The sequence below is a fragment of the Musca autumnalis genome, unplaced genomic scaffold (genome assembly GCF_047663935.1).
Source record: "Musca autumnalis isolate F117 unplaced genomic scaffold, ASM4766393v1 scaffold_1, whole genome shotgun sequence".
Classification (NCBI taxonomy): domain Eukaryota; kingdom Metazoa; phylum Arthropoda; class Insecta; order Diptera; family Muscidae; genus Musca; species Musca autumnalis.
The window spans coordinates 325,667,005-325,680,768 of NW_027411644.1; the positions used below are offsets into that span (position 1 = coordinate 325,667,005).

General features: G+C 37.7%; 1 protein-coding gene across 4 annotated transcripts in view; it reads right to left on the bottom strand.

The window, feature by feature from the left end:
• The window catches only part of Ptp99A (Protein tyrosine phosphatase 99A), an 874,937-nt gene that overhangs the window by 437,222 nt on the left and 423,951 nt on the right, over nucleotides 1–13,764 (bottom strand). For all 4 annotated transcript variants that reach the window (XM_073962747.1, XM_073962759.1, XM_073962758.1 and 1 more), the window contains exons 4-5: nucleotides 13,458–13,584; nucleotides 12,977–13,100 (exon numbers count right to left, since the gene is read on the bottom strand). In XM_073962747.1, the coding sequence (XP_073818848.1) occupies nucleotides 12,977–13,100; nucleotides 13,458–13,584 (251 nt within the window). The remainder of the gene's footprint in view (nucleotides 1–12,976; nucleotides 13,101–13,457; nucleotides 13,585–13,764) is intronic.

A 13,764-nucleotide genomic window follows, 5' to 3' on the forward strand; every position in this document is an offset into this window, starting at 1 on the left:
TCACGTGACACGGTGGTTATGTCTGGCAAACTGTCATACTCTCTGCTAATTCTGGTAGGAATGTCTGTATTGACCCTGCAAAACCTAGAGCTAACTATCTGCTATACCAGCGCTGTAATCTTTGGTCGCTTCCGTAGACCGAATGCCACAACTCCTGATAAGTATTAATGACCCACAAAACCAGACGGTTATGACTATTCAAAAGCAGGCTAATGTTGGGCTTTTAAATTGGAGTACAGCTATTTAACGGCGGGATGTATACCTTCAGCAACTCTACCTCGATAGTTCCGCAATACCATCCATGTACGGGTCATTAGAGCTAGACTCAAGCGAGATAGGTCTGTATTGAACAGACTGGTGCAATAGGAAACCTAATCCCCACCTCCACTTCTGGTGCAGTCCTTTCTCAGTACGTTGTAACCACCACAACGCTGTAAGCTGCAGTTGTTGTTTAGCTTGGTTTCTTGCAACGCCGCCACCATGATATTCTTCCGATTCATGAAGTCCACTATTTCCTCAACCCTACCTCGGAGTCCATTGCAATAGAATTGCAAAAATTATGCATTTCCAAGGATTGGAACAGCAACGAAATCTGACGACGCATGGGCAAATTCAGAACAACCCCTTAGATACACCCACTCCCGTCATATATTGCATCTTACCGAAGCTTGGATTTGGGTGAAAATGCGGATGTGACAAACCGGTCAAAAATATATTGGTCCTGGGGTTTCTTCCGTCCCGGCACGGACCAAAAGAATCCGGATCAGTCATTCCGGGAAAACGATACAAATACAAACATGTGCCCCAGGTATACACTTAATACCATCTTCTGGGATTGGATCTGTGGTATCTTCGTTGTTTCATCTAGAATTGGATGTCAGTAGTTTGGAAAAATGGTATTCCCGTAACCTGTGCACACTATCTGCATCTGTAACCAAAAGTACTTTCTTCCCTCCCGATACCTCTCGTGTACTACGCGATGCCATAGAGTAGCCCTATATGATGTATTCTTCTCTTCTGTAGCAGCACGACACTCCTTGTAGTACCATGGGTTTTCAGTTCATGGTCCTTAAAACGTTTGCGACTGTCGTAAATTTTAGAGGTGTTTGCTTCTCTTTTTCTTTTTTTTTTTTTTGCCACAGTAAAATGTTTTTAACGTGGTTGGTTACCACTCCGACCTCCACACCGAGTTTATATCGTTCTTATGGATGAACGCACGACACATGTTAGTTCGCTATATTTAACAGGTGCTAAAGTCAGTACCCCAGGGGAAAACACGGATAGGTCAGTGCCCACTTGAAATGAAGGAGACATCAAAATAAGCCCTGGGCCATGCCATGTTAAGGTCGGTTAGAACAGTTACTATCTTTCATTCACTACGTCATACTTTTAACATCACTTCGAACATTTTTGCAATCCATAATAATTTATTCTCATTTACTTTTACAATTTCTCTGGCGAGCACTTTGTCGGTTGTTCGTTCCCAAACAAATCCAAAGAGATCTATATTCCTTGCGAATTCGAAATCATGTTGCTCTTCTTTAAAATTTTGTTATAAATTCATTCGTTCAGCTTTTATAACATTCACTCAACGCCTCTGCTGGCATATTTTATTATTTCTTTTTTGTTTTGTTTCTTCACTTGGTTTCTTACATATTCTCCTGATGCCATTAAAACTTGAACAACTGTCGTTATTTTCACTTTATCGTGGTCCAATGTGTGACGGTGTGTCTGACAACCGTTGCAGAAGAAGAACAACAACAAGAAGGAAAATGCATTTCTGGGTGTATTCATTTCAATGGCATTTCAATTGCTTTCCTTTCCTACGGTTCTTGTGCCAGAAATTGTCTTGGTGTTACGTTACGTTGTGCTCCTACTGTTATTGTTGTTAGTGTTTTGTTTATCACTCAGCAAGCGTATTTCCCTCCTGTTGTTTGTGGCACTTCAATAATTTGAATGTGAAAAGAGAAAGCATTGAAACGTATCGATGCCATGAATCTATGTAGCCAAGCATTACCATATCCCCTCTACGGCCACATCCCTTTCCACATTTATGGCTAAACGGATAAGGATGCAGACGACTACAGGGAAGACAACAACAATAATGACAACAACATGTGTGCACACAATGAAAAGTTTTTCAATAAATTTACCTAAAAACACGTCAACCGCCTCCGTTCCAACAATGCCGCCCGGAATGCATTTCAAACCAAAAGACGGCTCAGTGACATTGCAGTGCATAAACCAGATTTTCTTGGAATGTGAAAATCTTCACCAGTTCGTAGGGATAATGGTTGATTGTGCAAAACTGGGTTTTCATATGTGACCATTAAAACCGAAGTAAGAAAAAAAAAATGGTTGCCGCCCTTCAAAATGGCAGTGCAGAATAAATTTTCCACTTACTAGGCTCTTCTGTTGGGCTTCTCGTATTTGCTTTTCATTGAATTCATTCTGTTTTCTCTGTTCTTAGTTTGTGGTTAAGATCCATTAAAATCTACGACTATCATTTCACTGCCTGCCTCCTTCTGTCCAGTAGCAGAGTTTACATTTGCGATTCTTTGTCGGCACGGTCTATTTCTTGTCTCAGTCGCATGTTGCATGTTGCGTTTGTATGCATATCACTTAAGTGATATTGTGTATGTGGTGGGTGGGTGTATTTGGGTTTCCAATCGATAAATCACTTGTAATTTCAAGGGGAAATTTATGGGAAAAAGAATTTCGGGGGGAATATTGACTTTTAAGACCGGTGCGAAATGAATTTCATTGAGAGCATCATAAATTATTTGTAGAAGGGAGGAGTAATCCGACCGAAAAGTAGGGACTTACTATTTTCCTTTGTAGGATTTAAAAATAATTCTTTGTAAACTAATACTAATTCAAAAATTACATAATTCTAATAAAAATTAAATTTTTCGTATTTTGTTTTGTGTATCTTTACACAGATAACTTTTTCTTTGAGGAAATAAGTGGGGTGACACACTTGTTTGGTTTTTGGAGAATAAAATGTCAAAATGCTGTTAGACAAATAATGTGATGATTGCAAAAATATACACTACATAATGTTTAATAAAATGGGAAAGAAAAAAAATAGAAACTATACAAGGTGCGAATGATCCAACTTTAAATGAAAGGATCACTATCAAAGGTCACATTTTTAGGGTTTTTAGGTTTTCGTGATTTTGCTTGGAAACTGCAAGGCTTATCGAAATGGAATTAGAGAAAATTTTGTAGCATTGAAAATTCTCCAAGTTTTATCATTTTGGAGAATTAGAGGGAGAAAACTTTCACTGCAACGACATTTTCTTTAGACCCATTTCGTTAGGACTTGGAAGAAATCAATTAAATAAAATAATTTAAAATACCGACACATTTTATTTTATCTAACAAAACAAATCGCACATATTCCAATGTTTGTATGTATATGTGGATTTTGTTGTTATTTATCATTTGGCTCTCATTTGTGAAACATAGTTGTAAAAATGTACATTCAAATTAGAAGTATTTCGCATAGGATACGTAACGGCAGTCGCACGATAGTTTGCGAAATACATGAACGCCTTTTAGATGGAAGTGACTGCTTTCCTTTCGCATTGGTTTTCGTCCGACATACAGCCCTCCGTCGATTTTCTTTTTTTTCTTATCTATGAACATTTTGTTTTTTTCCGAATTCTCAAAGACTTGTAACTTGTAAAGGACCTCTCTAATAACTATATGCATGTCTTGATAGAATTCTATACCCATGTGATATTTTCACAACGTTCCTGTGACATTCAGTGTCATCATGCATTCCATGTCATTGTATGATATCACTTCTTCCTTTGGTTTTTCCAATGCTATGACTGTTCTCTTTGTTCGCATTTCACATTCAGACATTGACAGCAAGGAAACAACATTTTTTACGCACAGCATCATCTCTGGTCTTATCAAAAAACAATTAAGGTGTGTTTTTTATTTAAGTTTGTCAGTTAAATGGCAGTATTGACAAACAAATAATAAATGTAATACAGTATATTTCTATATCGATTTTTCATAGTTTTGACGCTAACTCACTCTTTGTGAAGATTAACCTTTTCTTAGTATAAGGGTTAGGGGGCGTATGACATTTGTATACACGCAATAAACCCATCATCATAAGATTTATCATACGCCATAATTATAATAATCATTAGAGGTAGGTTACAAAATTAAATTGTGCTAAACTAACGTCACAGCATATACCACTCAACTAGTCCAATGAAAGCACTCCTCGTCCCGAAAACATATCAGCGCAATGCACAGTGGCCAAATTTCCGAAAAACCTGGCCAAAAATCGAAAAAATTGAATCAATCTAAAGTGAATAGTGTCAAATATTGTTTAAAGGATCCCACTGCGTGTAGTTATGGAAAAATATATGTAATAAGCAGGTCAAAGTAACCCTATTTGGAAATTGTATTTTTTTCACTATTTATGTCGCTTATTAAAATGTTATAATATCCAAACTAAACAACAGTTTTTAAATATTTTTTTTTGTAATTGTAATGAAAGGTTGTGAAACAATATAAAGTGATCAGTATCGCAAATGAGGTTGGCGTTTTTTAATAATGATGTCCGTCCTTGTTGATTTTTTCAAGGTCAATTTTACACAATAAATGATGAAAATAGTTGTGATCAAGATCGAGTTGGGCCGTGTTCCTTATCATTTCATAAAAAAGGAAGAGTGTTATACCAATTTCCATTTCTAGAATATGTTGATCTGATACGATCACATCTTATAAGAGATTTTAAAGATTTGTGGAAAATGGGACCAAAAAGTCCCCTTTTATGACTCACACGTAGGTTATTTTTTACGAAAAATATTTCTCACATACTTGTCAGTAAAATTGCCAAGGACACCATATACATAAAGTGCAAGGATTCCAACTAATCCTAACTTAAATACTTCCAAAACTGTAGAAATGGTAGAAGCTTGCACCCCTACTTTAGTTCCTGGTTTTGTGGCATCATTGATACCGATATTTCCTTGGTATGTAATGCAAATAGAAACTCCCTTTTTCGAGACTTATAGTGAAATTCAGCAGTGAAACTTTTTTGTCCTTGACGCCATTCTTCTAAAATTATGTTTTGTTTGCCAATTTTGCCAAAACTTACATGAAGTGCGACCTTATCGCTTAAATAACACATTTTTATACCCTCATTTATGCTAACGAGGGTATATACACTTTCATACGGTCAAAATGTGCCTCATCGAAATAATGGTTTTAGACACCAAGTATGTTTGGACGAAATGTGTTTCAGACAATTTGAAGTCGATTTAGCAATGTCCGTCTGCCTGTCTGTCTGGCTGGCTGGGTGGTGCGCACGATAACTCTCGAACGGATGAACCGATTTGGTCCAAAATTTGGCTTTCGCAATTTGTGCGCACGATAACTCTTGAAGGAAGTAACCGATTTGATCCATACTTTGCACATCGTGAAATTTCTACCAGACTTAGATGAGGTTTCAATATGGACTCAATTGGTCCATTCCTTCGGGTATCTCCAACACAAAATTTCGGAAAAGTTCAGTTTAGGACCTGTTCACGAATCGCTTTGATTTTTGTTGTAGTAGCTTGCATTCACTGCCCCCCTTATAACGCTATTAGCTTCATCAGGGGCAAGTCCATACTTCCTGAGAAAATAGGCTGAAAGGTACAAAAAGCCCTATGACACCGGGTGCAGTGGTTGGAGCGCAAGATAGCTCTCGAACGGATCTGCCGATTCGATCCACAATTTGGTCTTTGTAATATTTTGTGCAAACTTAGTTTAAATTCGAAGATAAGCCATATCGGTCCACTCATTCAGGTACCTCCCCCACAAAAGTTCAAAAATGTTCGGACAAATTGTGCACACGATAACTCTTGATGGGAGTGACCGATTTGGTCCATACTTTACACATCCTAAAATATCTACCAGATATAGATCATGTTCGAATATGGACTATATTTGTCCACTTCTTCGGTTACCTCCCACACAAAATTAATTCAAATAAATAAATTCACTTTAAGACCTGCTCTCGAATCACTTTAATTTTTGTTGAAGCAACTTGCATTCGCTGCTTTTCAGGGGCAAGTCCATACTTCTTGAGAAAACAGCCCGAAAGTTGTAAAAAACCCCTATGGCACCATATGTAGTGGCTGGATGGCTCGAACCGAATATAGCTATATTATGTTTTTCGCAGGCTAGTGTGATAAAAAGCCGTATCTATCGATATCCCCGCAAATTTTTGAGCTTTAATCCTATCCATACTTTTGTCGGTGCCTACGGCCAAAATTTTGAAAACCCCACTAAATACATACGTTTTTGTTTTTTTTGGGAAAAAAGTATTTCAATCCACAAAGGCTGAGACAGGCTCTGTCGGCAAAGCCGACTGATACGTTTTTACTTGTTTTTATAAATTTGCATTAATTTTGCATACTTCTGGAGTTTAGGTAAGATATAGAGTTTTGCTGTATTAGAGGACCTATAGTAAAAATTGATGGCGAACAAATTTGTAGAATATTTTGATCTGATCCGATCCGATCAAATTTTATAGGAGAAGGGGCCAAAAATGAAAATAATGAACGTCCGAGAGTTACAAAACATGAAAAATGAAATCAGCGACCCAAAAACATAAGAACCCAAGGTTAGGTCTAAATCCATTTTTATGGGGTTTTGGCCAGGTTTTTCGTAAAATTGGCCACTTTGTAATGGCAAAATATTGCCCACTTCATGCAAACAGCCGTAAAATCCATACTTGGATACCAGAGACCTCCACCAAGGAATCCATGGTATGACCAGCAAGGTAATTTGGTAACTGATACAGATAGTGTGCTCAGGATATGGAAAGAACATTTTTCCAAACTGTTGGTATCCGAAAGTAGCGAAGACGGCGAAGATACCACAGATCCAATCCCAAAAGATGGCATTGATGGTATACCGCCCAGCCAAGATGAGGTAGAGACAGCAATAAACCGGCTGAACAATAATAAGGCAGCAGGAGCCGAGGGCTTACCAGCCGAGCTGTTCAAAATCGGAGGCGACACACTGATAAGGTGTATTCATCAGCTAGTTAGCACCATCTGGCAGGAAGAACGAGTACCTGACGATTGGAACCTGAGCATCCTGTGTACTGTCCACAAGAAAGGAGATAAGACTGTATGCTCTAAATATGGGGGCATAAGTCTTCTCCCTATCTTCTCCCTACAAGATAGTGTCAGGGATATTGTGCGAACGACTAAAGCCTATGGTCAACGAAATAAATGGACCATACCAATACGGCTTTAGACCTGGCAAATCCAGCATTGACCAGATATTTACCCTGCGGCAAATCCTGGAGAAGAGAAGAGAAGCAGTTCGACACCTACCACCTTTTTGTTGATTACAAAGCAGCTTTCGACAGCCCCCTACGCCCAAACGTATTCCAAGCCATGTCCGAATTTGGTATGCCCGCAAAGCTCATTCGGCTTTGAAAGATGACTTTAACTGATACTCGGTCCTCAGTTAAAATAGGAAGGAACCTCTCCAAAGAGTTTAGTACCAAAAGAAGTTTCATACAAGGATACGACCTCTCGTGTGACTTATTCAACATTCTGCTGGAAAATGTTACACGAGATGCGAAGGTCAAAAGATGTGACACAATATATACAAACAGCAATATGTTACTTGTTTATGCCGATGACATTGACATCATGGGTCGATCGTTAAAGGATGTAAATGATACCTTTGCAAAAGTTGAAAGGGAATCTGCTAAAGTGACTCTGGCGGTAAACGGCGAGAAGACCAAGTTGATGGTGTCGACGAGCAATGCGTCAATAGAGATCGGACCAACTGTTGACGTTGATTCCTATAATTTTGAGGTAGTAGAAGACTTCATCTACCTCGGCACTGCCGTAAACACAACAATCAACATCAGTTGTGAAATAAAAAGAAGAATTATATAGGCCAACAGATGCTACTTTGGCTTAAGTAAGCTGTTTAAGAACAAAGCCACATCTCGTCAAACAAAAACAACGCTTTACAAAACACAAGCAGACAAGGCAGTGCTTGTTGTGTTTGAGAGAAATTTTTTTCGAAAGACCTATGGACCAATCTGCGTTGACGGCTATATCTGTTATACAACGACATCCGTATAGATAATCGTATCCAGATGCAACGATTGCGTTGGCTAGGCCATATCATTAGAATGAGCGATAATGAGCCCGCTAAAAAGGCGTATAAATACGTTCCACATAGCGGTGCACGCAGAATTGGCAGGCCTAAGCTTGGATGGAGCAAACAAGTGGATGAAGAGATAAAAAGGCGCCGTATTCCAGAAAGCGAATACAAAGGAAGGTCTGAATATCAGACACCACGTTGAGCCTAATTCGTGAAAGGAACAGTATGAAGCCACAGGTCAACACAGACCCAACACTAAAAACAAGATATTCCACCATTGCACGAAATGTGAAAAAAGCAGCGCGTAACGACAGACGAAAATTTTTAGAATCTATGGCAGCGGATGCAGAAACGGCAGCAGGTGCTAATAACATGAAGGAACTGCACCAAATTATAGGTCGAATAACAAACCAAAATAGTAACCGGAATTATGCAGTGAAGGGTAATAATGGTAAGCTTCTTACAAATACTGAGTAACAAACTCCTATGTGGAGACACCATTTTATAGAAATAAGAAATTACCAAAGTGCCGATGAAAGTGCAACGGTAGTAGAAGATGGAATAGTAGTATTGAAGAAATTGTGAGCGTCATAACAAAACTAAAGAGAAATAAAGCTCCAGGAGAAGATAGTATGCCTCCAGAACTCCTCCAAGCAAACCCATTGGTATCAGCCGAGATTATATACCCGTTCGTATATTAAGCTTGGTCCAAAGAGTGGTTTCCCAGCAAATGGACAAACTGAAATAACTGGATGGTATCACTCCCCTAAATACTATATACAAAATTGTAGCCACTATCATAAATAACAGACTCAAATGCGTCGAAGAATCACTACGTGACAACCAAGCTGGATTTAGGATCTTCGTATTATAATTGAGCAATCGGTTGAATGACGGTCCTCTCTATACCTAGTATTTGTATATTTTAAAAAGGCCTTCGACTCTATCGGACGCTGCGTAATATGGTCGGCACTGAAAGAAAAGGGAGTTTCGCCAAAGATTTAAACATAATAAAGGCAATGTATGCAAATACTAAACTGCACGTCCGGCACAATGGTACAAGAAGCGATGACTTCGAGATGAACGCAGGAGTAACACAAGGCTGCCCTCTATCACCTCTTCTTCTTGCAACCACCTTGGATGCAATAATTTTAAAACTTGAAACGAAAAAAGGGGAATCATCTGGAACCTGAATCGCCACCTAGAAGACCTCGATTTTGCAGACGACATATGCCTTTAGTCCCATAAGTTCGGCGATATGCAAAGCAAAATTAATGACCTCTTTCATCTGACTAGATTAGCGGGACTGGAAGCTAATATTGAAAAAACAAAAGCAATGCGCATAAATCACTTTTTGAGTAACCACGTAATGATTCGTAATCAGCAGCTGGAATACGTACAGTCTTTCTACTATTAAGGAAATATGATGTCAGCAGATGGTGATGTGGAAGAAGACATCAAAAATAGACTACAGAAAGTGCGCTCAGCATTTGGCAGACTTAATAAATTATGGCTGTCACCACAAGTATCCACTATAACCAAATTAAGAGTCTTTAACTCATGTGTTAAATCCACACTATTGTATGGAAGCGAAACCTGGAAAATGTCGTCAAGTTTAATGTAGAGACTACACACATTTATAAACAAATGTCTTCGAATTATATGTTGCATTTTCTGACCCAATCAAATAACGAACGACTGCCTTTGGCAGATAAACGAGGAATCTATTACCCGCCAAATAAGTAGAAGAAAATGGAACCGCTCTAGAATGGAACCCCCAAGGCAGCCTGGTGGCCAAAAAACACCGGGAGAAGAACTGTGTTAAAAGAACTACAAAATCAAAACATCAATTTTGAATATATTAAATATATATGTAATGATAGAATAATATAAAATTCTCTCGTAGTAGCCCTATGATCCCATGCGGAATAAATAAAGGAAAAAAGTCCAGAAAGCGAAGCCGCAAACAGAAAGAATTGGAGATCTTTTCTTAATTCGGCTTATGGAACAAATGTTCTGTAATGGGCCAGCTAAGTAAGTAAGTAAACTAACTTCACGAAAACAATACGTACACAACCCTGTTCGTTTACTGAAACCAACTTAAAAGAATCGTCTAAGGTAGTCCGAAACCGAGTTGATTGTTTCAACGTTAACAAAGTTAGCCCAAGTATACTCGTACATGTTTCACAAACATAATTTTTATTAACTTATATTTTCAAAAAAGTGAATTTTGGGTACGAGTTTATAGAGTTTTTGCGCACTTTTAAGGCATGTATATTGCGTCATTTTTCTCTTCGTTTACTTTCCTTGGGATAGGTGTCGCAAGAAGTAGAATTTAATATTTCAATGAAAGATACAACACCATCTACCGGAACAGGAATCGTTTTTCTTCTAAGATCTCAGAAAGATGTATAATTGTGTGAAAAATTCCCTCGTTGTACCTGATCTATGTTTGGAACAAATATTAAAATAACACTGTGTGTATTTTTTGAATCAAAAAACCCTAGATGGGGTTTGTTTTGTCAGATCCCGCTTGGATTTTATGGCCCCATCTAAACATGGTTAAATATTGACTTTTTGAAGATTTTCGGAGCCATATTTCTGAACCAAATTTGTAGATAAGGGAAAGAATAAAATATTTGAAGAAATAATTGCCTAAAATTTAAAAAAATATCGACAATTTCCATAATTTGTATACATTTCGCACCATATCTCTAAAACCGTAAATTTTTTCTTAATGTTTTCTTTTGGAAAAATATTCGCTGGAACGTAATACTCAACTCTTCACAAATGAATTTACACAATAGAAAGTATCTGTGATAGTCGTACGCCGTAAGGATTGTTTGTGTAAACAAGCAATAATCGCATTTCCATCCTTTTCCCTGACTCTAAGTAGTTATTCAAGACGACCGAAACTGGACTTCAATAAGTTAGTTATTGCAAAATTCTAAAGTGTCGTTCTTTCACAGAAAATCAAAGTCGAATGCGATTGCTTTCGGTAGATGGAGTGAGTAACTAACTTCCAAATGCTTGAAGGGAAGAAAGAAATGTATGTCATCGTAATGTTGTCCAACCTTTGGCACGTGACTAAAGTTTTTGAATATTTTGTTGTACACAACATACATGGTGAACTAAACAAATATGTTTCTTCCTATTGCTCAGATAGTTTTTTTTCTATAAAATGTGACATCACAGTACAGTGAAAAGGAATCATTTTATCATGTTGAAATACGAACGAAATCATTAAAACATTTCCCATGAATGTATATCCTGTTACTTTTATTCTGGAGCCATAAATAAACAAGTGAACCATGGCTATAGTCGGGTCGGGGCCGACTATGTGATACCTTACACCACTATCCCTGTGCATAAGCTTTTGACTGGTAAAATTCAAAATATTAAAATTGGGATAGCTTAGCGCCTTTGCTCTGAATGTCTTCATTAATACAGGTCAATTTTGTTGAAACGCATTTAAGTGCATCGTCAGTACAAGTCAAATAAAAAAATGGAAAAGTGGGATGTACGCCAACTGTCAATAGGCTTCTTTCTCTGTGAGACCCCCATCAACACCTAAAATTTCGTGAGGATTCGATCAATATTCCGACCTGTAATGTGATTGCAAAAAAACATGGAAAAAAGGATGCATTGCCGACTATTGCGATATCTCTGTTGTTTGACCACCTATGACAACGTACTTCACATCGTTGTAAAGGTGATATTTTCTACTTTCCTTGCCAGGTTTTGCTTTCGATATACTTCTTACAGAAGAGAGATATTCCCTTTGAAATAAAACGTTGGTCTTTTCTCCAAATAAGTTTTCTTTCACATTCCGAACCCAGAATAATATCCCACCATTACCAAAATCAATAGGTTTTTTTCTCTGTGACACCCCCATTAACACCCAAACTTTCGTGTCGATCCAATCAAAATTGCGACGTGTATCGTGATTACAAAAAAATTACCGACTATTGCGATATTTCCGTTATTTGGCTGTGATATTTGTCATTATTATTAAAATCGCAAAAATGAAAATTTGGGTTCTATTAGCGGCTATTGCGATATCTTCATTTGACCATAACCTACGTTACATCGTTGTAAAGGTGATATTTTCTACTTTCATCAGCAGGTTTTGCTTTTGATATACCCCATATAGAAGCGGAGATATTCGCTTTGAAATAAATTGTTGACTTTTTCTCCAAATAAGTTTTTTGCCCATTCAGACCCCTGAATATTATCCGACCATCTCCAAAATCAATAGGGTTCTTTCCCTCCGGGACTTTCATCAAAAATCGGATTAAAATTCCGGCATCGGATTAAAATTGCGACCTTTAGCGTGATTACAAGGTTTAGGTGGACAGACGGACACACATAGCCAGATCGACTCAGCTTGTCGAGACATTCATTTTGGTATATATATGTATGGGTCTACGACCATTATTTCGATGCGTCACAAACTTTTTGGCCAAAACCTACTTATAATACCCTCCCCACATAGTGGTGTAGGGTATAAAAATAGAACTATTGAGTAATTTTCCGTGTATTTCAATATCTACCCAAATTTGGGTATCTAAAATGTTTATATATACAGAGTAAAACCTCCCACAAATAAATATTAAATATCACACTAAAAATAAACAAATATGTATGCTACACACAAGCAACATCTGTAGTGGGTTCTTAAGACAGACATATTTAAACATATCTTTAAAAGCCAAACTATATTTTTCAATATTTAATATGTAAATAACTACTCCTTAAGTGATTTCAATGTTTATCATTACGTGTATTTCTCTTTGTCTTTTTTGTTTTTTTATACATCACTTACCGTGTTTCAATAATGAAATGCGTTACGGGAGCATTTCGTGGATGCTGTGAATGGGCCCATGATAAGTTAACCGAACGTGATGTAAAACTTATCAACATTGGTCTTTCGGGAGGATCTGGTACATCTGGTTTGGTACACGTACACATCCGCCAGCGGCAAGAAGTAGTTTGTAGTAGTAGTAAACGGGAAAAAGTAAAAAAAATACAATAATGGTTAAACTGTGCTACGAATTTATAAAAATGTTGTCATGTTGTTTGTGCTTTTATTATTATCCTGCAAAAAGTAAGCGACAACAAGCGAAGAACAAAAACAACATACATAAATATAGTAACAAGATGGCTGATGGCCCCACAAAGGTACACTTAACAAGTCATTGCTATTGCTGGGTCGCATTGTGATAGTGAACGGGGTCACCATGATGGCCAGCAGCCACCATGTTGCATATGCCCTGTCCAGCCCATATGCACCCAATGAAACTTACCTTGCACCAGTAAATCAACAATTGCTTCTGGTATATGCCGGTCATTTACCAGACAAATATATTCAGCCGTATCAACAGCTAAGGCTGGGGAAAAATGTAATGCAAAATTTTCCGACAACAGTTGAATCTGAAAGAAACACAAGAAGACGGAGGGAAAAATGAGAAAAACAACGTTTAAATAAAACTTCAATGCCGTTACATGAAATCTTGTAATTGTAGAGAAAGGAAAGACTCAGTTATTAATACTCCGGGTAAAAGCGTATTGTGTGTAATATAACTTGTTTACATTCCCCGTCATGGCTTTGGG